At 46.9% G+C, this 27,898-nt stretch overlaps 1 protein-coding gene across 2 annotated transcripts in view; it reads left to right on the forward strand.

The window, feature by feature from the left end:
* TTF2 (transcription termination factor 2) overlaps positions 1-27,898 on the forward strand; it is a 175,292-nt gene that overhangs the window by 42,725 nt on the left and 104,669 nt on the right. For both annotated transcript variants that reach the window (XM_069202809.1, XM_069202807.1), the window contains exons 9-11: positions 6,104-6,261; positions 11,332-11,413; positions 20,906-21,025. In XM_069202809.1, coding sequence (XP_069058910.1) covers positions 6,104-6,261; positions 11,332-11,413; positions 20,906-21,025 — 360 coding nt within the window. The remainder of the gene's footprint in view (positions 1-6,103; positions 6,262-11,331; positions 11,414-20,905; positions 21,026-27,898) is intronic.

Consider the following 27,898-nt stretch of genomic DNA (forward strand, 5'->3'; position numbering starts at 1 on the left):
AGGGCCTCATTCACAAGGGGCCTCCGCAGTCATGTTGAGGGGGGTGGGGGTCCCACAGTCCTGTTGGGTGGGGAGGAGGGGAGATCTGCTGTCGTGTTGAGGGGTCCTGCACTCCTGGTGGGACCTCCACGATGGGAAAGGGAAACTGCAGTATGCGGGTCCCTCCTCAAGAGCGGGACCCCCTGCCAACACTGCATGTCCTATTCTGTGACTGCAGAGGCCCTTTGTCAATCAGGCACTCAATGTTTTGCACAAGGGCATTGGTGAAATTACCAGGCCTCGTGTAACAGGTCATCTTCCTCCTCCATTGTCATCAGTCACTGTTTCACTTAACTGCTTTCAGTTCAGTACTTGTGCACCTGCAGTTAGTAACAGCTGCTGCACTTGAAATAATGTGCAGGGGATTCACCCTAGAAGTAAGACTTCAGTATTAATGTCCGCACCTGCTTACTTTAAAGGCCGTGTGCTGAAGGCAGCTGTCCTTAAGTGATTGGAGGGGGTGGAAGGAGATGTTATTGCCCTGCAGGTGAGGGCACGAAGTCAAATGGAACCCCAGCGTGGCCCTGAACAGGCCTTTTATCTTGCTGAACGAAATTAGGCACCTCCTAGCAGGCTGTCAAAAATAGCTGGTCAGCACCCGGCACAGTTCTGGGTACACTGGAGACAAGGCGTGCCCCTCACTTTAGAGTTGCAGAACGCCACTTCACTCGTTGCCTCACTGAGGGTAATAGTAACAAGTCAAAGGGTGGCGTTGGCAAAGTAGTGCGGTCATTTATCATTCAACCTTCCGAGATATTACAAGCACCACATGTTTCTGATCGACACTAACCACAGATTCCTCACCTTTTAGAATGCTCCCAGGTCTTGAGAATTTTCTAGGGGTGCTACGGTGTGCTGGTAGGTGGTGCTGTATGGTTACAAGGTGACTGTACCTCCCGGAAGTAAAGCTGCACATAAGCGCCACCTCTGCTCACTGACATCTGTTTCTTTCTATCCGTGCCCTTTGACAAAAAGAGAGCACAGCTTCTGATCTGATCCATGTTGGTCTTCTGGCAACTTCAAAAACTTCAGTGTGCTAAGAAAAGTGTCTCCACCAAAGACGACAGTATTCAAACTAGGTAGAGGCTGCAGGCAGCCGATGTTTGACAAGAGCCCTGATGTGTCAAAAGTGGTTGGGCTCTGAACAAGACTACAAGTCAAGTGATAGCTTCTCATTCCCAGGTCACATTTTGGTGCACCAGGGGGAAGTTAAGCTCTACGTCGCTGAAACCAAAGAGGATGCAGTTTTCTCCTGAAAGTCATGGGGCTGCTCCTGAAACCATTCCTATGAAAAGTCTGGCTTTTGATCATAGACCTTTGTAATTCCATATCAAAGACTCACCATCAGCTCAAGAAAGCCAAGCCGAATTCGCCCCTATCCCGCTGCTTGAAGCCTGGCAAGAAGGTGAAAGGATGTCACTGTAAAGATATTACCTCTTCTGTTGTCACCTGATGTGAGAAGGTAGCCTCTTTCTAGCCTTGTTACCCCCACTTTTGGCCTGTTTGTGAGTGTATGTCAGGGTGTTTTCACTGTCTCACTGGGATCCTGATAGCCAGGCCTCAGTGCTCATAGTGAAAACACTATGTTTTCAGTATGTTTGTTATGTGTCACTGGGATCCTGCTGGTCAGGACCCCAGTGCTCAGAGGTTTGTGGCCTATATGTATGTGTCACTGGGACCCTGTCACACAGGGCCCCAGTGCTCATAGGTGTGCATGTATATGTTCCCTGTGTGGTGCCTAACTGTCCCACTGAGGCTCTGCTAACCAGAACCTCAGTGGTTATGCGCTCTCATTACTTTCAAATTGTCACTAACAGGCTAGTGACCAATTTTACCAATTTACATTGGCTTACTGGAACACCCTTATAATTCCCTAGTATATGGTACTGAGGTACCCAGGGTATTGGGGTTCCAGGAGATCCCTATGGGCTGCAGCATTTCTTTTGCCACCCATAAGGGAGCTCTGACAATTCTTACACAGGCCTGCCACTGCAGCCTGAGTGAAATAACGTCCACGTTATTTCACAGCCATTTTACACTGCACTTAAGTAACTTATAAGTCACCTATATGTCTAACCTTTACCTGGTAAAGGTTAGGTGCAAAGTTACTTAGTGTGAGGGCACCCTGGCACTAGCCAAGGTGCCCCCACATTGTTCAGAACCAATTCCCTGAACTTTGTGAGTGCGGGGACACCATTACACGCGTGCACTACATATAGGTCACTACCTATATGTAGCTTCACCATGGTAACTCCGAATATGGCCATGTAACATGTCTATGATCATGGAATTGCCCCCTCTATACCATCCTGGCATAGTTGGCACAATCCCATGATCCCAGTGGTCTGTAGCACAGACCCTGGTACTGCCCTTCCTGGGGTTTCACTGCAGCTGCTGCTGCTGCCAACCCCTCAGACAGGCAGCTGCCCTCCTGGGGTCCAGCCAGGCCTGGCCCAGGATGGCAGAGCAAAGAACTTCCTCTGAGAGAGGGTGTGACACCCTCTCCCTTTGGAAAATGGTGTGAAGGCAGGGGAGGAGTAGCCTCCCCCCGCCTCTGGAAATGCTTTGTTGGGCACAGAGGTGCCCAATTCTGCATAAGCCAGTCTACACCGGTTCAGGGACCCCTTAGCCCCTGCTCTGGCGCGAAACTGGACAAAGGAAAGGGGAGTGACCACTCCCCTGACCTGCACCTCCCCTGGGAGGTGTCCAGAGCTCCTCCAGTGTGCTCCAGACCTCTGCCATCTTGGAAACAGAGGTGCTGCTGGCACACTGGACTGCTCTGAGTGGCCAGTGCCACCAGGTGACGTCAGAGACTCCTGCTGATAGGCTCCTTCAGGTGTTAGTAGCTTATCCTCTCTCCTAGGTAGCCAAACCCTCTTTTCTGGCTATTTAGGGTCTCTGTCTCTGGGGAAACTTGAGATAACGAATGCATGAGCTCAGCCGAGTTCCTCTGCATCTCTCTCTTCACCTTCTGATAAGGAATCGACCGCTGACCGCGCTGGAAGCCTGCAAACCTGCAACATAGTAGCAAAGACGACTACTGCAACTCTGTAACGCTGATCCTGCCACCTTCTCGACTGTTTTCCTGCTTGTGCATGCTGTGGGGGTAGTCTGCCTCCTCTCTGCACCAGAAGCTCCGAAGAAATCTCCCGTGGGTCGACGGAATCTTCCCCCTGCAACCGCAGGCACCAAAAAGCTGCATTACCGGTCCCTTGGGTCTCCTCTCAGCACGACGAGCGAGGTCCCTCGAATCCAGCGACGCTGTCCAAGTGACCCCCACAGTCCAGTGACTCTTCAGCCCAAGTTTGGTGGAGGTAAGTCCTTGCCTCACCTCGCTGGGCTGCATTGCTGGGAACCGCGACTTTGCAGCTACTCCGGCCCCTGTGCACTTCCGGCGGAAATCCTTCGTGCACAGCCAAGCCTGGGTCCACGGCACTCTAACCTGCATTGCACGACTTTCTAAGTTGGTCTCCGGCGACGTGGGACTCCTTTGTGCGACTTCGGCGAGCACCATTTCACACATCCTCGTAGTGCCTGTTTCTGGCACTTCTCCGGGTGCTACCTGCTTTAGTGAGGGCTCTTTGTCTTGCTCGACGTCCCCTCTCTCTGCAGGTCCAATTTGCGACCTCCTGGTCCCTCCTGGGCCCCAGCAGCGTCCAAAAACGCCAAACGCACGATTTGCGTGTAGCAAGGCTTGTTGGCGTCCTTCCGGCGGGAACACTTCTGCACGACTCTCCAAGGCGAGAGGGATCTGTCCACCAAAGGGGAAGTCTTTAGCCCTTTTCGTTCCTGCAGAAACCTCAGCTTCTTCTGCCCAGTCGAAGCTTCTTTGCACCCGCAGCTGGCATTTCCTGGGCATCTGCCCATCTCCGACTTGCTTGTGACTTTTGGACTTGGTCCCCTTGTTCCACAGGTACCCTAGATTGGAAATCCACAGTTGTTGCATTGCTGGTTTGTGTCTTTCCTGCATTATTCCTCTAACACGACTTTTGTCCTTAGGGGAACTTTAGTGCACTTTGCACTCACTTTTCAGGGTCTTGGGGAGGGTTATTTTTCTAACTCTCACTATTTTCTAATAGTCCCAGCGACCCTCTACAAGGTCACATAGGTTTGGGGTCCATTTGTGGTTCGCATTCCACTTTTGGAGTATATGGTTTGTGTTGCCCCTATCCCTATGTTTCCCCATTGCATCCTATTGTAACTATACATTGTTTGCACTGTTTTCTAAGACTATACTGCATATTTTTGCTATTGTGTATATATATCTTGTGTATATTTCCTATCCTCTCACTGAGGGTACACTCTAAGATACTTTGGCATATTGTCATAAAAATAAAGTACCTTTATTTTTAGTATAACTGTGTATTGTGTTTTCTTATGATATTGTGCATATGACACGAAGTGGTACTGTAGTAGCTTCACACGTCTCCTAGTTCAGCCTAAGCTGCTCTGCTAAGCTACCATTATCTATCAGCCTAAGCTGCTAGACACCCTATACACTAATAAGGGATAACTGGGCCTGGTGCAAGGTGCAAGTACCCCTTGGTACTCACTACAAGCCAGTCCAGCCTCCTACACCTGAATCGGAACTGGTCCTTCAGTTGGTCTGGTGCGCCCTGAATTCCCTGGGCCATCGTCCCCTTGGCAGGAAATAGCAGCTGTTCAGGAAGTCCTGTTGCAAATGTTGCTTGCGTTTCTGCACACATTCAAGGTTCAGCAGAGCCCAGGGGCTCCCCCCCCCCTTGAGCCTCAGCCAGTGTGTCTGTCTCTGACACAGATTGTCCACTCGGGTCCTGCTGCGAGGCTTGTACTGGGGCCAGTACAGACGTCTCTGGCCAAAGATACGGATCCAGCACTGGTCTCTGTTTGCAATTGGACGTCTGTCTATTCCAAGCCTATATCATGCTATGACGTTACCAGTCCTGCCCCTCACCTTCAACAGCTAGAGCTCTTTCAGATTCTGATGTCATTCTGAAAATACATGAGGATGATGAGGATAGTTACACCACTCATTATACTGACCATGCCTTATATTTACACTTAACAAAGGACGGTGGGCTAGACTCATCCCCCGGGATGGAGTTGGACGCACCACCTGCGCCACCAACAGAAGAAAGTACAATTTGTGAAAGTGAGACTCCTTTCTAGTTTATAATAATAGTAGCTGTGCTGTACTTGATATGTTTTCTGTTAAAAAATGTTTGCCATTTTTGTTCTGTGTGCCAGTTACACAGTAAGTTCATTTTGCATCCATGAATGCTTGTCCTACACCCAAAATCCTTGATAGGATCTAGTCTAAACCTTTTTACTTTGAACATGATCTATTGTCATACATGTTCAAAATAAAGCTCTTTTTAGGTCGAGGGTGCTCTCGGACGTGTTGTAATCTGTCTGTGTGCTTTTAACCACACCCACTGCACGACCATCACTTGTTCATGGGCTTGCCTTTCAAAAATCCTTTATCATCATTGGTAAATGCTTTACAATTGTCCCTCCTTGGGGTAGTTTTGTTACCGCCTTGGCCATCGACCCTGTAACATGGATAATTGCACATTTACTGATACGTTTGGCTACAAGTGAACTTCTTTAACCTTTTGTGCCTCTCCTTCGCACTCACGGCGGCCGTGGTGCTTTGAATTAGCTTGCTTTCATCAACTATTTTACATTTCATTTTAAATTTGTGGCAAGAAACCAGTTAGGAATTTACAATGCTAATAACTGACTTCAGCAAACGCAAGACTCATTGCATTGTAAATGCTTGTTAAATATGTAAGCCAGCTTTATTTGTGAGGTAATGAGGAACGTCCTAATTGGTTGACAGTGATGTGACAGTGTGTGTGTGTTCTCCCCTCCCCCCCCGAAACTCTGCGCCCTTGACTGAGCATGCTTTGCCAGCTTCTGGAATGAATTTGTTTCATTCTGCATTCTTGCTTAAGACAATGTTTCAGAGGGCTTGTCATTGGTAGCCATGTATGCCAAGGACACACCAGCATACTAGGAGGGGAGTTGACTGTTGGTTGATGCCCTCATACAAAGTTGTTTAATTGCTAATGCTTTCTCATAGTGAACCCACAGTGGCAGTCTCTCTATGGAGGTAGAATGACAGAAGATCGGCTCTGCGCGGTGCGGAATGTCACAAGTGAGGCCATCGACCACCTACACAAGTCCTTGGAGTCATGCCCATCGCCGGAGACCACTGTGGAAGATCCACCTGGACTCAAGGTGTGAACATGAAAATGCTAAGGAAGCATCACTGTGGAGATTGGCAAGGCTCTTAAGTTGTAATTTATTCTGCTGGATTTAGTGCCCCTTTATCTTCATATTGTATGTGTCTGCTAGTGGCCACTGAAGTTGTTGCATCAATTACTGTCTCTCTTGGATATTTTCATACGAATCCCCTGAACTAGCAATGATGAAATGTCAACTTGCTGTCAGATGCTCACTGTAATTCCCACCTGTTAATTAAAAATTAACCTGTGGGCCATTGCCTCCTGCTGGTAGTGTTTGGGTCTGAATCCCAATCCTTCCATTCACTCTACCTTTCTGACCATACCTTTTTTTTTCACTTGGGCATCCACCTTAGAAAGTGTAGAAAGTTTGAGTCCAACACCTTAGATAACTCTAATTACTCCTCCAATTGTACTCACCCCCCCCCCCCCCCCCCCCCCCCCCCCCCAAGCTCCCACCCCTCGGGCATCCGTGCATGCTGAGGTAGTCCAAACCTGGATACTTCCAGCAGGCTAAACAAAGTCACTACCCCTTTTTTTTGTAGGTTTTAGCCTTGTTTCTTTACATTTTAACCACACTCTCCTTGCTGCTTACCTATTCACAATTCTTTCTATTTGTGGATGCCATATTAGGGCAAATAAACAAATGTCCTACCCTCCACCACACCATCTCATTTTAACCCCTTCGCTGCCATGCCTTTCCCCCTCAGAAGCCAGGCCTATTTTTTTGTCTGTTTGGGAAGTTCGTGCTTAGGCCCTCCTAACTTTTTGTCCACATAAGCTACCCAGGCCAAATTTGCATCCTTTTTTTCCAACATCCTAGGGATACTCGGAGTTTGTGGTCTCCCCTGGAGGAGACCAAGAAATTAGCCAAAATACAGCAACAGTTTCATTTTTAAGAAAAAACGGCTGCAGAAGGCTTGTGTTCTCCCCCTCCCCCCTTGAAAATGGCATCAACAAAGTGTTTGCGGTGCTAAAATCGCCATCTTCCCAGCTTTATGGAACATGCAGACTTGAATCAGAAAACCACATTTTTCAACGCAATTTTTTAGTGTTTTACTGGGACATTCCCCAATTTTACTTTTTTTTTTTTTTTTTTTTTTTTTTTAACTTTCAGCCTCCTTCCAGTTTGACAGAAATGGGTGTAAAACCCATGGTAGATCCCAGACAGCTAAACATTTCTGAAAAGTAGACAACGTTCTGAATTCAGCAAGGGGTCACTTGTGTAGATCTGTCAAGGTTTTCCTACAGAAAGTAACAGCTAAAATAAGAAGAATATTTAAATTGAGGTGAAAAAAAGAGCCATTTCTGTTCACGTCTTTAACTTTTTCCAGCTATGGCAGATTTTCGAGAGCAATATACTATTACGTCAGCTGGACTCTTCTAGTTGTCCAGATATATAGGGTTTGTAGGTTCATCAAAAACCCTAGGTACCCAAAGCCAATAAATGAGCTGCACCTTGCAATGGGTTTTCATTGTATACCGGTTATACAGCAATTCATTTGCTGAACTATAAAGAGTTAAAATAGGTATCAAGGAAACCTTTGTATTTCCAAAATGGGCACAAGATAAGGTGTTGAGGCGCAGTGGTTATTTGCACATCTCTGAATTCCGGGGTGCCCATAGTAGCATGTGAATTACAGGGCATTTCTCAAATAGATGTCTTTTTTTACACACTGTCTTACATTTGGAGGGGAAAAAATGTGAGAAAGACAAGGGACAATAACACTTGTTCTTCTATTCTGTGTTCCCCAAAGTCTCCCGATAAAAATGGTACCTCACTTGTGTGGGTAGGCCTAATGATCACCTTTTTACATTGAAATCTGACACGTTTTTTAAAACGGCTGTGGATTTTGGCCTCTAGCTAAGCCAGCACCAAGGGAAACCTCCCTAACGTGCACATTTTTGAAAACTAGACACCTAGGGGAATCCAAGATGGGGTGACTTGTGGGGGTCGCACCAGGTTCTGTTACCCAGAATCCCTTGCAAACCTTTTTATGGTGTTAAAAAAAAAAAAAAAAACTTTTTCCTCACCTTTTGGTGACAGAAAGTTCTGGAATCTGAGAGGAGCCACAAATTTCCTTCCACCTAGCATTCCCCAAAAGTCTCCCGATAAAAAATGGTACCTCACTTGTGTTGGTAGGTCTAGTGCCCGCAACACGAAATGCCCCAAAACACAACATGGACACATCACATTTTCCCAAAGAAAACTGACCTGTTTTTTGGAAAGTGCCTAGCTGTGGATTTTGGTCTCTAGCTCAGCCGGCACCTAGGAAAACCTACCAAACCTGTGCATTTTTGAAAACTAGACACCTAGGGGAACCCAGGATGGGGTAACTTGTGGCACTCTCACCAGGTGCGGTTACCCAGAATCCTTAGCAAACCTCAATTTGGCACAAAACCCCCCACTTTTTCCTCACATTTCGGTGGTGCAAAGTTCCGAAATCTGATGGGAGCCTCAAACTTCCTTATACCCAGTGTTCCCCCAGGTCTCCCGATAAAAATGGTATCTCACTTGTGTGGGTAGGCCTAGTGCCTGCAACAGTAAATGCCCCCAAAACACTACGTGGATTTATCAAATACAAAACTATCTGTTTTTGTGGGGGGCCTACCTGTGTTTTTGGGCCTGGACTCAGCGGCCCTCTAGGGAAACCTACCAAACCCAGACATTTATGAAAACTAGGCACCCGAGGGAGTCCAAGGAGATGTGACTTGTGTGGATCCCCCAGGAGATCCTCAGCAAACCTCAAATTTAGCTAAAAAAAAAATCATTTTCCCCACATTTCTGTGTGGGATCACCGTGCCGGCACACATTTCTGACCACTCAACGGTCCCCCTCAGTCGCCCGATAAAAATGATACCTCACTTGTGTAGGGGGGCCAAGTGCCTGTGGCAGGGAAGAGCCAAAAAAAAGTTTTAAATTGAGGGGGGAACCAAAGTGGGCTCAAAAAGGGCAGTTTGTGGGGGGAAAAATAACGTTTTTAGGCTGACAAGTGGGGCAGAACTTTTATCAGTATAGATGTGACTATGCTGGGTGGTGGGAATTTTGTGGATACCTGCAGATTCCGGAAGGTTACATCACAAATGTGTGATTTCAAGCAAAGTTGGAGGTTTGCAGGGCATTATGGGTAAGAAAATGGTGTGGGGTGCATGTGAAGCACACCACCCTGGACTCACCCAGATGTTTAGTTTTCCGATGCATCTAGTTCTCGTAGATTTCTCTGCATGACAGCTTCCCAAAGTCCCAAAAGTGCAGCCCTCACAATTCCAAGTGAGACGATTTTGAGTTAGACAAGCTCCCATGGCCCAAATGTAAAACCAAAACCCAAAATAATCAAATGTCCTCTTGCTTGCTGTTGGGATAAGATCTTTTAGTGTGCGGGGGGGAGAGCTGAAAGACTTTTACTCCCTTCAGTTGGGGTGGGGGCATAACAATGCCCATACTGGTTGGCAGCCACCACCCCACAATTTTCTTTATTTTTTTTTATTTTTATTTTTTTTTAATTCCCTTGCATCTAGTAGGCTTTTTGCCCCCCTGGGGAGTGAATCAGGGGTAATTGCCCCATCTGCCCACCGGTGGGAAGAACTGTCCCCATCCATTTGAGGTGGGGGGGGATATGCCTGGGCCCATTCAAAAATATGGGGGCGGAAATGGCCAATAGTAATGCTCCCCACACCCCCAAATAGAACACACGCACCAATCCCTGGTGCCCCTCTAGGGTCAGATCGGCATAATAGAAATAGGCCGATCTGCCCCAACAGGCAGAAATGGCCTTAAATTTGCCCCCCAGGGGAGCGACCCTTGCGTGAAATTGACGTGAAAATAAAAAATCCCTGGTGTCTAGGGGCGTCTAGTTTTTTTCAATGTAAACTTTCTGATGTCTAGTGGGCATTTTTGCAGCCCAATCTCCTTTCCTTTCATGTCTCTCTGCCCACCCCCACCCTCCGATCGGAAGAGAAATGCTTTAATTTCTCTTCCGATGGCGCTGGGGTTGATCTCTGAGGTCACTGCGCAGTCGCGTTCTGACGTCTTTGGGGGGGAGGGGGGTAGTGATTCCCTTTGCATCCCTGCCCAGAGGAAGGGGGTGGGAGGCCCACAGGTGGAGTGCTAGTGCTTCCCCTGTGGTCCCAGGTGCAGGACAGGCTAGTCTAGTCCTCTGCAGCCGTGGCCGAGGGCGAGACCAGCTCGTCCAGGGCACCCAAGAGGTTAATTATGAGTCAGTCTTCCAACTACCCTTCCCCCAAATGCCTGAATGTTTAATGACCGGTCTAATCATTGGTCTGTTTTCCTATGATCAACCGCACTGTCTGTCCAGCGTGTGCTTGGACCTGTTCCCACAGCAGCCACTTTTTATCTATCCCTACACTCTGGAGCGGACTGACCTTCAGTGTTCGACCATCCCACAATACTATTGTCACCAACACCACAGTGATTGTCTCTTGTGAACAGGGTCGTGACTGATTTGCATATGACTGGTTCCAAACTGGGGTGACATGGTGAGCAAAAAAAAAAAAGGATTATACCCAGATCTTTGTGTTTGGGTGAGAGTGTTTGCACTGTTCATCATTCCGTCCATCATATGTTCTTTTTGCATAACTCTAATAGCCCTGACAAAGCTCTGCCGAGTGGTTTAGGGGCTGTTATTATGATGAAATCCATATTTCACAGGCAACCATGAAATGTGCTTTTTTTTTTTTTTTTTTTTTTACTATTCCCTTTGGGTGTATGTGTGTGTGTAAATAAATATATAGATTTAATAAATATGCAATTTTCTATGTACTGCTCTGTCAATGAGTTTCTCATGTTAGTGGCCATATCCCATGTTTCATATGTAAGCACTGGTAATAGCTGTTTAGCGATCAACATTTCAGTTTGGAAGCAGTTTATGCCTGTGAAATTCATTTGTGTTCGAGGATCACATTGTTCCGGAGTGTGCGTTATTTTTAATTCTGATTAAACCGTGATATCAAAAAGATGCCCGCTTGTCCTTCTTCCTACCCTTATTTGCCATGGCCTGCCTGAAAGTGCACTAACTCACGTTGTGCTGTGTTTCGTTATTCTCAGGTCCCTCTAATGTTACACCAAAAGCAAGCACTGTCATGGCTGCTCTGGAGAGAGGCCCAGAAACCCGCAGGAGGAATTTTGGGTAAGCAGGCGACCAAACACTTAAAATTGCTAGTCCTGTGTGCGCTCATGGCCAGCATTTTAGCTCACTGATACTTCTGCATGCCCTGACCAGAGCTCAACCTCATTTTGTCTGGTAAGACAAACTATGATCTTTATACCTGTGGTGAAAATGTAAATTTTGCCCCTGCTCACACATTCGTCTTTGAGTTACCTTTATGGCCAAATGTACAAAGCATTTTACTGGTTGCAACCTGCCCATCGGGCCCTTTGCGACCTGTAAAATGCTTTTTGCCGTGTACAAACAGTAAAATGCGACTTGGTAACATGTTACCGAATCGCATTTTGCTTTTGCGGTTTGGTATTAGGAAGGGGTGTGTTTAGGGCATCCCTTCCTAATACTGAATCGCCTGGGCATGTATAAATGTGTTGCAACCCGAATGCGGTTGCAAAACATTGATACTTTACTGACTCCGTGAAGGAGGTGGTAACCCATTTGCAAACAGATAGGGGTCCCGAGAGGACCCTTTCCCCTTTGTGAATGAGTGCGCCAACATTTTTTTTTTTTAAGAACAAGCAGTGGTCCCATGTACCACTGCCCACTCTTAAACAAATAAAAAAAAAACTTTACATGTTTATTTTTCAAATGCATCCTCTTTTCCTTTAAGGAAAATAAGCTGCATTTATTTAAAAAAAAAAAAAAAAACTCTTACTTAAAAAGCAGTGACAGACGTGGTGGTCTGCTGACCCCAGCAGGCCACCATCCCTGTGAGTGCCGCCGTTCCTAATGGGTTGAACATTGCGACCTGCCTCATGAGGCCGGTCCCTTGCGACCCACTTGTGAATCGCAAACTGTGTGAAACACTCTGTAGTACGTCGCAGTTTACGATTTACACAAAAATTCACTATTCGGAAATCGCAAACCACTTTTTTCGTACATCTGGCCCTAGACTTTCAGCATTTTGGTTCTTGTCTTTAGCTTTGAACACCCTTTCTTGAACCCTTCACCTTGAACATGGCACAGAGTTCCCATTCCAGGGCAAGGGCACTGTGTCCGATAAGGCCTCATTTAACTTAGCAGATTGCTTCAAAGTAAATCCGTTCATCTCAAATGAAATTAGTCTTTTGGTATAGCTGTAAAAACTACTGGCATGTGTCTCACCATAAATGTTTTATGTTAAAATGTTTTCCTGCGTTGTAGCCCCTAGCACCGTGCTTGACTAATCAAAGCACTTACTGTTGTGCTCAAATAACCTCTAGGATGGATTATGAAGCCTTACTTGTTCTTCTCTCTTAAATCATGACACTAAGAAGAATAAAATAAAAGACTTGCAGTATTGGTGACCTCTAAATTGTACTCCAGTGGGGCATATGTCGTTTCTAATATATATAAAAATACCCTCTTTTTGGCATGTTACCCCCATTTTCTGCCAGTCAGTGTGTTTGACTGTGTTACTGGGATGCTGCTAACCAGGACCCCAGTCATTATGCTCTCTCCTCTAAATGTTGTCACTGCATACTGGTAACCCAGTATTTCACCCAAAATTGGCATACTGGTGCCCCCTTATAAGTCCCTAGTATATGGTACTTAGGTACCCAGGGCATTGGGGTTCCAGGGGATCCCTATGGGCTGCAGCATTTCTTTTGCCACCCTTTGGGAGCCCATGCAAAGGGTTCTGCAGGACTGCCATTGCAGCCTGAGTGATATGGTGCACGCACCCTTTTACTGCCACGTTTTTTTCACTACACCAAGGCGCTTATAATTCACCCCTATGGCAGGCCCTCCAGCCCTGAGGGCAGGGTGCCGAGCAGCTGTGTGTGAGGGCATCCCTGCACTAGCCGAGGTGCCCCCACGACCATTTCCCCGAATTTCGTGATTGCGGAGACGCCATTTTACGGGTACACTGGACATAGGTGACTACCTATGTCCAGCTAAACAAAGGGGGGAGAAGGAGGGATAAAGGGGAGGGTCTATCCTCCTTGAAGCTTCAGTAAACGTATTCCTTATTTCAGGCCACGGCGAGGTGAGGAGCAGGTTTTAAGGCAGGAGTGTCACACTGAGGAACGTGCGACTATAAGCACACACCCCTCCCGGAGGACCTATGATACAATTACATAAACACTGAAAATTTGCCCAGCAGAGCATTGACACTGATGGATAGTATTTCATTTAATTGGTATATATCCCCTTACCACAGTAAATAGTTAAAGTACTTCTACTAGTGTAAGGCGCACAAGGAGAGATACTAGGGAGATCACTTTGGTCCTGAAGAGGAGTTTAGGGGTAAACTCCGAAACATGTAGACCACTAAGGAGGACATGTACATAATATACCCACCCTCCTGACACCCCTTTTTAATCATACCACCCCTGTGAGACATATTACACTAGTAATATCCGGGGGGGGGGGGGTATTTTTAATTTACCAAGACCCCACTACTCCTATCCTTTTCTAGCATCACCATCGCTGATACAAACCGTGCTCCCACATATTCCGTCAGTCGCAGCATGCCTCGTTCTGCAGCAGAACTGGAAGAACCCCAATGATGAAGCATGCCACCAAGGGGTAACCCTGGTGGGTGAGGGTTTTTCTAACAAAAAACCTTTTTTTTCTGTGGAAGTTTTTTCCCCTCTGGGTTGTGTCTCTAAATACGTTTACCTGTGTTCAGCTACATAATGGTAACTCTGAATATGGCCATGTTTGGTATCAAACATGTTGGAATCATACCCCAAGGCTTTTGCAAGCATTGGTTGTATGATTCCATGCACTCTGGGGGCTCCTGTGAGGACCCCCAGTACTACCATTACGGCCATCTGAGGTTTTTCAGGCAGCCCCAGCTGCTGACACCTCTCAAACAGGTTTCTGCCCTCCTGTTCAAGCAGCTCGAGCCCAGGGAGGCAGAACAAAGCATTTCCTTTCAGAGAGGGGTGTTACACCCTCTCCCTTTAGAAATGGGTGTTACAGGCTTGGGACGGGTAGCCTCCCACAGCCTCTGGAAATGCTTTGAAGAGCACAGATGGTGCCCTCCTTGCATAATAAAGTCTACACCGGTTCAGGGACCCCCAAGTCCCTGCTCAGGTGTGAAACTGGACAAAGGATAGGGGAGTGACCACTCCCCTGTCCATCACCACCCCAGGGGTGGTGCTCAGAGCTCCTCCAGGGGGTCTGTGGGTTTTGCCATCTTGAATTCAAGGTTGGCAGGGAACTCTGGGAGCATGTGAGTGGCCAGTTTCAGCAGGTGATGTCAGAGCCCTCCCCTGATAGGTCATCTAACCAGGTAAGCACCTATCTCCCTTTCAGGGCTCTTTAGGGTCTCTCTTTTGGGTGGTTCGTTAGATTTGGACTGCAAGACTCCAGTAGGCATCCTCCACTTCAACTTCTTACCGAAGAAACTGCATCTGGGCCCAGGAACTCTACAACTGCAACAAAGAAGCAAGACACCTTCTGCAACACTGTTTTTCCAGCTCTTGCCAGCAACTGCAACTGTTTCCCAGTTGTGCATCCTCTGAGGACAGCCTGCATCAGAAGAGCGAAGGAATCTCCCTTGGGATGAAGAAGTCACTCCCCTGCTTCAGCATGCCCCTACTACGATGACCAGTGGCGTGGATTCCCTCTCCTGATGAGCTGCATGGATCCTGCTTCACGGGTTGGGGACTGAAGTGGTCCCGCCAGTCCTGACGGCCCACTGTCCAACTTTGGTGGAGGTAAGAGCTTGCCTCCCCACGCAAGACAGTACCCCTATGTACCACGTGTTTTGCAGCTGCCAAGGCTTGTTGGCATCCTTCCACTAAATCCTTTGTGCAGTTCCAGCCCCCAGTACTCTATCCTGTGACACACAGCTTCCTGAGTGGTTCTCCGGCAGCGTGGGATCCCTTGTTGTAGTGCTGCATTGGCCTCCTTTTGCACCTCCTTTGTCCCCGTGCTGTGGGACTCCTGTGCGCGCTGCCTGGTCTTCTATGGGCTCTCTGAGTTGCTAAGAGCCTCATCTGACTCCCCCCTCCTAGGTATAGTCCACCAGGTCCCTCCTGGTTCCGGGCAGTGCCATTTTCTGCTACCCATGTGCTGTGTGTGCCAAGGCTTGTTGGCGGAATCCAGCAATGCAAACCAGACTGGAATCATCCATCTGGGGTGGGACGTCATCTGCACCAACCAGGAACCCGCATCCGTTGTCTTGGGTGCTGTAGGAAGTTGGCTCTGTATTCACTATTTCAAAGTAAGGAATAGTGTGCACAGAGTCCAAGGGTTCCCCTTAGAGGTAAGATAGTGGCAAAAAGAGCTAATTCTAATGCTCTATTTTGGGGTAGTGTGGTCGAGCAGTAGGCTTAGTAAAGGAGTAGTGTTAAGCATTTGTTGTACATACACAAGCAATAAATGAGGAACACATTGTCAAAGACAATTCCAGGCCAATAGGTTTTTGTATAGAAAAATATATTTTCTTAGTTTATTTTAAGAACCACTGGTTCAAGATTTACATGTAATACTTCAAATGAAAGGTATTGCAGGTAGGTACTTTAGGAACTTTGACTGAGCAAAATAGCATATACAGTTTTCACATATAGCTATTTTAAAACTAGACACTTAGTGCAATTTTCACAGTTCCTAGGGGGAGTAAGAGTTTTAGTTTTTGCAGGTAAGTAAACCACCTACGGGGTTCAAGTTTGGGTCCAAGGTAGCCCACCGTTGGGGGTTCAGAGCAACCCCAAAGTTACCACACCAGCAGCTCAGGGCCGGTCAGGTGCAGAGGTCAAAGTGGTGACCAAAACGCATAGGCTTCAATGGAGAAGGGGGGTGCCCCGGTTCCAGTCTGCCAGCAGGTAAGTACCCGCGTCTTCGGAGGGCAGATCATGGGGGTTTTGTAGGGCACCGGGGGGGGACACAAGTCCACACAGAAAGTACACCCTCAGCAGCACAGGGGCGGCCGGGTGCAGTGTGCAAACACGCGTCGGGTTTTCAATAGGTTTCAATGGGAGACCAAGGGGTCTCTTCAGCGATGCGGGGGGGGGGGTGCTCCTCTGGGTAGCCACCACCTGGGCAAGGGAAGAGGGCCTCCTGGGGGTCACTCGTGCACTGGAGTTCGGATCCTTCAGGTCCTGGGGGCTGCGGGTGCAGAGTCTTTACCAGGTGTCTGGATCTGAGGAGCAGGCAGTCGCGGTCTGGGGGAGCCTCGGGATTCACTCTGCAGGTGTCGCTGTGGGGGCTCAGGGGGGGCAACTCTGGCTACTCACGGTCTCGCAGTCGCCGGGGAGTCCTCCCTGAAGTGATTGTTCTCCACAAGTCGAGCCGGGGGCGTCTGGTGCAGAGTGTCAAGTCTCACGCTTCCGGCAGGAAACGCAAGTTGTTTCAAAGTTGCTTCATTGTTTCAAAGTTGCAGTCTTCGGTGAACAGGGCTGCTGTCCTCGGGAGTTCTTGGTCCTTCTAGAGCAGGGCAGTCCTCTGAGGATTCAGAGGTCGCTGGTCCCTGGGGAAAGCGGCGCTGGAGCAGTGTCTTTAGAAGTGGAGAGACAGGCCGGTAGAGCTGGGGCCAAAGCAGTTGGTGTCCCCGTCTTCTCTGCAGGGTTTTTTAGCTTAGCAGTCCTCTTCTTCTTAGGTTGCAGGAATCTGAGTTCCTAGGTTCTGGGGAGCCCTTAAATACTAAATCTAAGGGCGTGTTTAGGTCTGGGGGGTTAGTAGCCAATGGCTACTAGCCCTGAGGGTGGGTACACCCTCTTTGTGCCTCCTCCCTGAGGGGAGGGGGGCACATCCCTAATCCTATTGGGGGAATCCTCCATCTGCAAGATGGAGGATTTCTAAAAGTCAGTCACCTCCGCTCAGGACACCTTAGGGGCTGTCTTGACTGGCCAGTGACTCCTCCTTGTTTTTCTCATTATTTCCTCCGGCCTTGCTGCCAAAAGTGGGGCCGTGGCCGGAGGGGGCGGGCAAGTCCACTAGCTGGAGTGCCCTGGGGTGTTGTAACAAAGGGGGTGAGCCTTTGAGGCTCACCGCCAGGTGTTAGTTCCTGCAGGGGGAGGTGTGAAGCACCTCCACCCAGTACAGGCTTTGTTACTAGCCACAGAGTGACAAAGGCACTCTTCCCCCATGTGGCCAGCAACATGTCTGGAGTGTGGCAGGCTGCTAAAACCAGTCAGCCTACACGGGTAGTCGGTTAAGGTTTCAGGGGGCACCTCTAAGGTGCCCTCTGGGGTGTATGTTACAATAAAATGTACACTGGCATCAGTTTGCATTCATTGTGCTGAGAAGTTTGATACCAAACTTCACAGTTTTCAGTGTAGCCATTATGGTGCTGTGGAGTTCGTGCATGACAGACTCCCAGACCATATACCCTTATGGCTACCCTGCACTTACAATGTCTAAGGTTTTGCTTAGACACTGTAGGGGCATAGTGCTCATGCACTTATGTCCTCACCTATGGTATAGTGCACCCTTCCTTAGGGCTGTAAGGCCTGCTAGAGGGGTGACTTATCTATACTGCATAGGCAGTGTGAGGTTGGCATGGCACCCTGAGGGGAGTGCCATGTTGACTTAGTCTTTTTATCCCCACTAGCACACACAAGCTGGCAAGCAGTGTGTCTGTGCTGAGTGAGGGGTCCCCAGGGTGGCATAAGATATGCTGCAGCCCTTAGAGACCTTCCCTGGCATCGGGCCCTTGGTACCAGTTACAAGGGACTTACCTGGATGCCAGGGTGTGCCAATTGTGGAAACAAAAGTACAGGTTAGGGAAAGGACACTGGTGCTGGGGCCTGGTTAGCAGGCCTCAGCACACTTTCAAATCAAAACTTAGCATCAGCAAAGGCAAAAAGTCAGGGGGTAACCATGCCAAGGAGGCATTTCCTTACAGGTGCATTACTGACTGTTGTTCCTCACCAGTGGCTCTTCTTTTGCTCCTTCATCTGGGTTAACAGGAGCTCCTGTTCTCCCTGGGTTCTTCAGTGCTTCTTAAACATAGTCCCCTTCTTCCACAAGTCTTCAGGTCCAGGAATCCATCGTTGGTGTCTTGCGGTCTCTTCTGGTTCTTGCATAATCTTCTTTCTCGTGTTCTTATGTGTTGTAGGACGATAACTGTGTTTTACTCCTGCTTTCCTGGGCTCTGGGGTGGGTTTTATTACTTACCTTTGGTGTTTTCTAATACTCCAAGCGCCCCTCTACACACTACACTTGCCTAGGTGGGGAAACGGACATTCGCATTCCACTTTCTTAGAATATGGTCTGTGTTTCCCCCTAGGCCCATTTCTAACTATTGTGATTTTCACGAATTCTCTGTTTTCTAACTGTTTTCTTGCACAATTCTTCATAGTAGTGTATATATGTATTACTTACCTCCTAAGGGAGTATAGTCTGTAAAGTATTTTTGACCTAAATAAAATACTTTTATTTTTGTAACACTGAGTATTTTCTTTCATGTGTGTAAGTGCTGCGTGACTGCAGTGGTATTGCATGAACTTTGCATGTGTCCTAGATAAGTCTTGGCTGCTCATCCACAGCTACCTCTACAGAGCCCTGGGTTCTATACACCGCCCACACTACACTATTAAGAGATAACTGGACCTGTTATAAGGTGTACCTTAGGTACCCACTACAAACCAAGAGAGGGAGAGGAACACCTTTGAAAGGATGCCTATCTGATGGTGCTGTGATTGGGCTTATGTCTAAATGGGTAGCATAATGTGAAGAAACCCATAAGAGGACTGAGCACAATAAGATAGTTAGGAACACGTTTCGTCACCCTCCATTTGCTCGCAGAGATAGGTATGTGGACCAGATGAAGAGTCCATGCTGGACAACTCAAAAAATGTCTACTCTTGCATTTCACTAAGTGTTGTCCAAAGTATGTTACTGGCCCAACTTATAGGCCACCTTTCCCGAAAACAGATATAAATGATTGTACCTCATCAAGAATCATATTCTAATTATTCATCAGTGCCTCAGTCAGCCTTGTATGTTTTTTGTGAAGGTAATTCATTCTTGCTTCTCTCCTGCCTAAAATGTGTACATCAACTGAAGTTGCACATCATAATGTTTAGTATAGACCAATTTTCTGTCTTATTTAAACAGTTATCACAGTATGTTACATTTCATCTTAAGCCTTTCCTGAGTCGCACAGTATGGAACACATACATCCTCGGTGTTCAATAGGGGTGCTGTCAAACCGTAGTGGTCATGGGTAATGTATGCACAAGTCCAGATTTTTAATTATGCAGAAGTAGTAAATGATGCTCCAGAATTCGAGATTTCAGTCTAAAGAGACTGCAGCTAAATCTATAGGACAAGCTCCACAAGGACAATAATACACATATGTAGGTGTACCTTGCAAGAATATTGAGCAAAAAAGACCAATAAAGTGTAAAATATGAAAAAAGGAAGTAACTTGATGTGATATCTTTGTATACAACTCAATCCATCCTTCAATTGTATAGGACTAGGTATGTCCTAAAATGGTAAGAGGTAAGGCCCATACTTAACACTTTTTGAAAGAATCAAGATCTTGTCTGTAAGGAGGGCGTTTGTCTTTCTCTTGCAGCCAGACCATGTGGATATTCTTAACTTCCTTCATGTTGCTGCACCTCTGCTCTTAAATGCAACTCTTTCAACTGTTACTGCACTATAATATAACTGAAAACGAGTATCCTATCATTTAATCTTGCCTTTCCTGTCCTAGAACACACGTCCTACCAAAAAACTTGGTTTTAGTGTTTTATTAAAAAGAGACCGTGTGCCCGGTGACTTCCTTGAACGCTTGCTGAATCAAAGAGCACCTTTTTGAAGTGTACTGGGGAGCCTGGCTCGCCCTGCTCAGTACGTTCCTCCCAGCTGCCACCACCGAGCTTGTGCTGCTTTACTCTTGGTAAACGCTATCTGCTTTCACCAGTAGAAGGGACCTTCCCTGTTCAACAAAACAGTCTGCAAGGAAAGGCCTTTGTCATGGCGCCCACGCATGATCCGTGTTTGCCTAGGACAACAAAAAACACTATTAGCAATCCATACAGTACAGTTTTGAGGCATTCAGGGTGGGGCTGCATGTCCATGACCATGTAGAGAACCTTTATATTCCAAAACCACTTCTGTTATTGTAAGGAACTAGAGGCAAGACACTTACTAGGGCTTTGTGGAATCAATTTCTGCTGTCTTCAGCTATTTTGCCTTTCTCTTCTCAAACACCCTTCACTTTTCTAGTTTGTTTGGAATTACATTTTTGTGATTTTTTTTTTTTTTTTTTTTTTTTTTTTTTTTTTTCCTGGAATGAATTGTTTCCTACGTCTTACAGACCATTCCGGATCTAAGCCCCTTTGCTCCAGAAGTGGGCAAACCTATGAGTCTATTAGAGGCCACAAAATTCAGGTAACTGGTAAATAACATCTGTTCTGTATCCGTTGTCCATTCAATGATTACATCTTGTAGACTGCTGGCCATACTATTTTCATTTTCCTCATATAAACATTTTATTGCCTAATACTTTCCTTTCTTCTTTGTCACAGTACTGCTTTTTCCTCTTTCATTTGCATTCACTTTTTTTCACAGCTGATGACATGGGACTGGGGAAAACTTTAACTATGATTGCGCTCATCCTGGCCCAGAAGAAACAGCAGAAGGTTAAAGAAAAAGAAGACAAGAAACTAGAGGCCTGGATCTCCAAGAACGGTAACGATGTCCTGCTCCAGTTAATACCCTCCATCACTTGGTTCTAAATAGTCTTTCAGTAAAGCACTTAACTCATGGCTGTGAAAGATCTGAAAATTTGCCTAAAAGAGCACCTCCAGTGTACATGTTCTAGTAGAACAAGGTCTTAATCCAGAACTCTCCTAATTCCCTAGATTACTTCCCTGGAAAATAAAATATGGGTTATAGAGACATCGATGTTGAGAAACCCTCTCAACATCCTCTGAGAAACATTTGCTCATGACCAAAATCTTTCTGATTATAGCGCCATAAATCTTAGCTTGTTATGTGATCAACTACATTATTTGACTTCTGTTAATGCATAAATTAAGACTGTTCTCCTTCTATTAATTTGTACTATATTTCAGCTCCATAAAGTGCCCAGTCACCAGGTGTGGGTCAAGATATTGCTACAAAATCAAATTAAAGTCTGAATTTTTGTCATTCTGAAGTTCTCACAACCGTGTATTGAATTATGGTATTTGTAGGAAACTGGCTATACAGTGGACCAAAATGAGGCACACTGTACCAGGAGTCAAAGCAAACCCCAGAGGAATTGGAGGCACAAATGACACCCCAAATTCTTTCTTCTGTGGTAGTGTGGTCAACAGTTGGGCATATCAGGGGGTAGTGCCAGTGGAGGCTCCTCTGCTAGGGCATGGGGGCGTGGCCCCCGCCAGCAGCAACCGCTGTAATTCCTTTCCCAAGAAAAGGATAATAAACCATGTTTATTATCCTTTCCTTGCGAAAGGGGCGGGGCATTACGGTCACAAGCAGTGAGGGGAGTGCACAGTGCACTCCCCTCAGAGCGCATGTTTGGCCAGCCGTCTTGGGGCGGCCAAATACACATGCGCAATAGGCTGTCTGCCTGGGAGCACCCTGGCTGGGTTCTCCCAACGAATCCTGAGGCTGCTCTGAGCAGCGTCCGGATTGGCGCATGGCAGGCTTGGGAGCCTGTGCCTGTGGTGACGACGAGGGAGAGGAGAGGTGCAGCGGAGTTGGTAAGTGTTATTGAGATACATACATACATACATACACATATATATATATATCTATATATATCTATATATATTTCTATATCTATCTATATCTCTATATATTTCTATATCTCTATATATTTCTATATCTCTATATATTTCTATATCTCTATATATTTCTATATCTCTATATATTTCTATATCTCTATATATTTCTATATCTCTATATATATCTCTATCACTCCATTACACCCACGAGCTGCAACTGGGTAGTGCTAAGCATGTAAGGCATACACTCATGCTGGAAGAGAGACACTCAATAAATAAATACAACACCAATTTATACAAATAACACATACTTTTTATATACATTTAAATACCACAATTACCGGAATCAGGTGAGTACATTTTCGAGATACATTTTTTTTTAGAGTTTTCAAAAGTGGACAGTGCAGTTTTTGGGTGCCGTAATGTTATCCTGTGCGAGAAAAACATATACTGCATTTAGACACTTTGCAGCAACTTACAGGACTGTTCTCCAGAACTTAACGTGATTAGGTGGCAGGGTCCAAGGCCACACAAACAGGTCACCTCGGGAGGCTCTGAGGCATCCGGGTGCAGAGGTGTTTTAAGTCATTAGTTGTCCCATTCACTTCAATGGGAAATGATCCAGTTGGGAAGTTGCTGGGACTGGAAGATCAGTCTGGGGGAACCCATGGGGAATAGGGGGGTGGGGGAAGAGGCAGCCCAACCCTTAAGGTCCTCTGGCACGTGGGGACAACATTGGTCCACTTCTCCTCGGACTGTGAGGCTCAAGTGCTGTGGCGTTTTATGGCATTGTGTCCGGTGCTGTGGTTAGTCACTTGTGGAAAGGGTCTGCAGAAAGAGGCTGCAGGGGCGACTGGAGGTACAGTCTGGCCAAACCCAGGTTTGAACTCTGCTCCAGTGGGTCTCATGACCCCGTGGGCACAGTCTAATCCCTTCGGCTGCGGGACTCGTGTTCAGAGGTGCTTTGAGGCGTTGGGTCATAGTGGTCAGGGACTTGCTCTGGGTCTAAGAGGGGGAAAAGGGGCAGTGGGGCCACTCTCCTGAATGGCCTTGTGGATCCTGACATCCCACGATGGTAGGTCTGCTTTGGTGCTGTTGGAATCCATATCTGACCACCCGCAAGTCTTGGTTGCTGCAAGGGGTCCAGTACCCCATGTATAGGTGTAGGGAGCTTCTGGGTGGGGTCAGCATCGAGACTTTGGTTAAGTGGTGGTGCTGACATCATGGACTCCAAACACTATAGTCCTGGCTCTGTTTCAAGGGAGGAGTTCATAGTGCTTTGCGAAGCACGAGCACCTCTCACGGTTTCTTGGAAGCTGTACAGCGGCATGACAGGTCAGCTGCTCTTCAAGGGTCGTGTGCGGCAGGCTGGCCAGGTTAGTGCTAAGTTAGTCGTGCTCCTCTGTTCTTGGGTCAGAAGTCTTCTTTGTGCATTCCTTCTTTTGTTTCCAGCAAAGATCTGTTTTCCTAATAGTGGTTCCTTAAATACTCACTTTAGAGGGAGTTAAGGGGAGTGATGGGCCAAGTGGGCATCACCCTGTCCCAGAACTTCTAATTCCACCACACACAAGTTGGTGGAATTCCTAAGGCTGAGTTCATTTCAGGCTGGTCACATTAGGGGTGTGTTTATCCTGCAAGTGCAACACACCTCCTGCATAGCTATTTTTCCCACCTGTCTCCATGCCAAATGTGCCCTGGGGTGGGGGCAGAGGGTCGGCATCTCTTGAGGGAAACCAGATCTGCATACCAAAGGCCGTGGGCTTCCTTAAAGCCTCCTGCCTTGGATGCAGATTTGCAGTTCTTCCTGTTGGGAGGGGTGTGCAACATCCCTGCCAGAGCAGGCATTCTTCTTAAACTCTGGGAGCAAAGACTCTCTCGTCCTTGGTGATCAAACTTGTTTATTGGTGGCAGGCTGGCTAGAACTAGTCAGCATACCGGTAGTTGATAGGTTTTCAGGAGGCACCTCTAAGGTGCCCAGTGGGTGCATGTATTAATACATCCATCACTGGAATCAGTGAGGGTTTATTAACATAAGATGTTTGATACCAAACATCCCTAGTTTTAGTGAAGCCATCATGGAGCTGGGGAAACTCGTATTGACCAGTGTCCAGCAAATGTATTTAAAATGGCTTCCTTTTTCACTTATGTCTTACTAGCAGGGGCATATCTGCTCTTGCAGATATGTCCACACATGTAATATAATGCACCCTCCCTTAAGGCTGTAAGGCCTGCTGTAGGGGTGACTTACAAATATTACATGCAGTTTGGGGGGAGATTAATTTAAAAAACAAAACAAAAAAAACTTAGATGAATCGTCACCACCGCGCCGCTCCTCTAGCCTTCACTTAAGCTGTAGGCCCAGGCTCCCAGTCTGCCCTGCGGCCCATCGGAACGCTGCTGTCATGCTGCTGGCAGGGTTCGGATTGGTCAGAGCACCCAGTCAGGGTGCTCCAAGGTAGAGTGGGAGCGTCTGCCTGCTCTCTCCAACCTGGCAACACAGTGCCAGGTTGGATAGAGCCTAGTCCGCATGTGTACCCATGCTTCGTAAAGAGTTGCTGTCTATAAACTAGGCTCACTTGAATAATCTCCTGGAGGAGTATAAAATAAGTTTTCTTGTAAATAATCAGAATTACAATATAATATATTGATGAACGTTTGAAATATCAGCAGAGAAAAACTCTAGAAAGGGTTTGGTGTACAAGATCTACCAGGCACAACTAAAAAGAAACCAGGGCGCTGTCCTATAAATACCGTCCCGGTCAATATAATTCAATTCACTATTGTATGGAGTTTGTCAATGGCTGCATTGATTCAGCAGCCTTGCAGTTTGGTCTTGGATCAGCCCCATTGGAAACGGTATGCTAGGCTGTGTACTCCACCCCTCCTTTTGTGATTGGCTCTTTGTACATTTGTAAAGCAGTCGGTGTCAACATAGCTACACCAGAAAGTAAAGGACGATTATAGGAGCGAAAAACGCATACATGTTATATTGGTAAAGAAAGCTTTAAGTGGCACTGTATTAATATTAAAACTCTTAAGATGATGCCAGAATCATACAAAATGTAACCCCTGGTGCTAAGCTCAAGAGCGTCATTTCATGCCTCCTTGTCTGTTTTTTGTGAGAAAATCCAGTGATATGATTTTTAGGTCTAGCAGTAGCCAAGACTGTATGATTTTACTGAAATTAGAAGTATAACATATTTAATTATTGGGGGTTTCTACCGACCATCTTTATCCATTGGTCTGTCAATCGTGTCAATTTGCCCTCTAACGGGAGCACATCCTCATGCAAAGCAGTTCTCTTCAGTGCCAAGGACTGTACTTTTTGAGGTCAAGAAAATATTTTTGTGTTGGACAGTTTTTTTTATTTTATTTTTTATCTCAGGGCACAGCAGCTCTCCAAAAACCATAAGAAGGCAAGTGTTGACAAAGTCAAAAGGCTAGCAGTCAATGCCAGACTTTTTTTTTTTTTTTTGCAAATCTGTTTTTTTCTCTCCAAACTGTTGGAGTAAGGTCTAAGTGAAGTCTTTGCGTGGTTCATAGTGAAAAACAAAGTTGATTGTTTCAGTACATGGTCTTGCATTCTGCTTTTCACCTTTTGCATTGTCATACCTGTATATACCTGTGCGAGGGGGGCTTAGAACTTGCACAGAGTTGCAGTTAGTTTTACCACCATAATATCACACATCAAACAAACTTCCTTGCTAGCTCAAGTGGGAGAACGAACATAGCATGAACCTCAGTGATAATGTCCCATCCGTTGTTTATGCCTTCCAAGGAATATCTTGTGGGATTGGTGTGAACTAAAGAACCTCACATGTTTAACCCATGGTAGAGGAAAAGGAGCTGATTTAATAACCATTTGTAGTTTTGTTCCCAGTAGAGCGTGGAGGGTCAATGCCCATGTGTAGGCCTCCCTCACAACTTTACTAGGATGAACTCCCTCAGCAGTTTGAGCTCCCAAACTGGTTTCTAGTACAGTTTGTTGTATAACAAGAAACCTGTGCCATGGTTAAAAGTATAGTTTGTTTTATAACAAGAAACCTGTGCCATGGATAAATAATATCCAGCCTTTAAATGGGAATATCTGTATTTTTAAAAGGGAGTTTCTGTGAGTTGTTTTTCTGGATATCGTGGTGATAAGCTGTTCAGTTTTTGTGCTTGGTCAATAAGTCAAAGAAAGTAACCACATGACAGCTGTATGCCACATACACAGTAAATATTGGTCCCTCTGCCTTTAGCCATCCAAGGAAGTTGGAGTTTTGTAGTGCAAATCTTTTCTGGATTCACATGCTGTAGGAAAGTGCCACTGTCGGCATGGTTACCTCCCACTTTTTGCCTAGTGTTGATGCCAACTTTGAAAGTGTGCTGGGACCCTTCTAACCAGGCGGCAGCACCAGTGTTCTTCCCCTAAAACTGTACCTTTTTGTTTCCACAATTGACACAGCCCTGGCACACAGATAAGTCCCTTGTAAAAGGTCCCCCTGGTACCAAGGGCCCTGTGGCAAGAAAGGGTCCCCAAGGACTGCAGCATGTATTAAGCCACCCTAGGGGACCCCTCACTCAGCACATACACACTGGCTGACAGCTTGTGTGTGCTGGTGGGGAGAAAAAGACCAAGTCGACATGACACCCCTCTCAGAGTGCCATTCCCACCTCTCACTGCCTGTGGCATAGGTAAGTCACCCCTCTAAAAGGCCCTACAGCCTTAAGGCAGGGTGCACTATACCACAGGTGAGGGTGTAGACGCATTAACAATATGCCCCTACAGTGTCAGTCCATTCTTAGACATTGTAAGTGCAGTGTAGCCATATTGAATATATGGTCTGGGAGTTTGTCATTACGAACTCTACAGCACTATAATGGTGTCACTGAATGCTGGGAGGTTTGGTGTCCAACTTCTCAGCACAATAAACCCACGCTGATGCCAGTGTGGGATTTATTGAAAGGTCATACTGCTACTGTAGGACTGACCGGTCTGTGCCAGCCTGCCACTTTCAGACAATTTTCAGACCACATGGGGTGAGTGCCTTTTGTGCACTCTGTGGTAGGAAACAAAGCCTGTCCTGGGTGGAGGTGCTTTACACCTCCCCCTGCAGGAACTGTAACACCTGGCGGTGGGCATCAAAGACTCAAGCCTCGGGTTACAGTGCCCCAGGGCTCTCCAGCTAGTGGAGAAGAACAACCCCCCCCCCCCCCCCCCCCCCCCCCCCCCCTCTCCCCTCCATTTTGGCAGCAAGTTGGGTGGGGAAAATTAAAGAACACAGGGAGGAGTGACCCTCCAGCCAGGACCACCCGTAAGGTGTCCAGTGCTGAGGTGACCACATCCCTGCAGAATCTTCCATCTTGGTTTGGAGGACAGGGATAAATAGAGATAGGAATGTGCCCCCCCTCCCCAAAGGGAGCAGACACAAGGAGGGTGTAGCCACCATCGGGGACAATAGCCATTGGCTACTGCCCTCTGACCCCTAAAACGCCCTTAAATCTAGGATTTATAGGCCTCCCTGAACACAATTCTCCATATTCCTGGCGTCCTACAAGGAGGAGGATTGCTAAGCTGAAACCCCCCAGCAGAGAAGAAGGAAGACTACAACTTCTTTGGACCCAGCCGTACCTGCCTGTCTCCTGCTTCAAAGAACCTTGCAAAAAGACCAGTGATGCATTCAGCTGGTCCAGCAGCCTCTCAAGTCCAGAGAACTGCCCTGCACACAAGGACCAAGAACTCCAGAGGACAGCAGCTCTGTCTGAAGAAACCTATAACCAAGGACTCTCACCTCACTCCAGATTCCTGACCCCTGTGCACCGGACACCCACGGCCCATGTCCAGGTG

This window comes from Pleurodeles waltl, chromosome 8 (assembly GCF_031143425.1).
Source record: "Pleurodeles waltl isolate 20211129_DDA chromosome 8, aPleWal1.hap1.20221129, whole genome shotgun sequence".
Classification (NCBI taxonomy): domain Eukaryota; kingdom Metazoa; phylum Chordata; class Amphibia; order Caudata; family Salamandridae; genus Pleurodeles; species Pleurodeles waltl.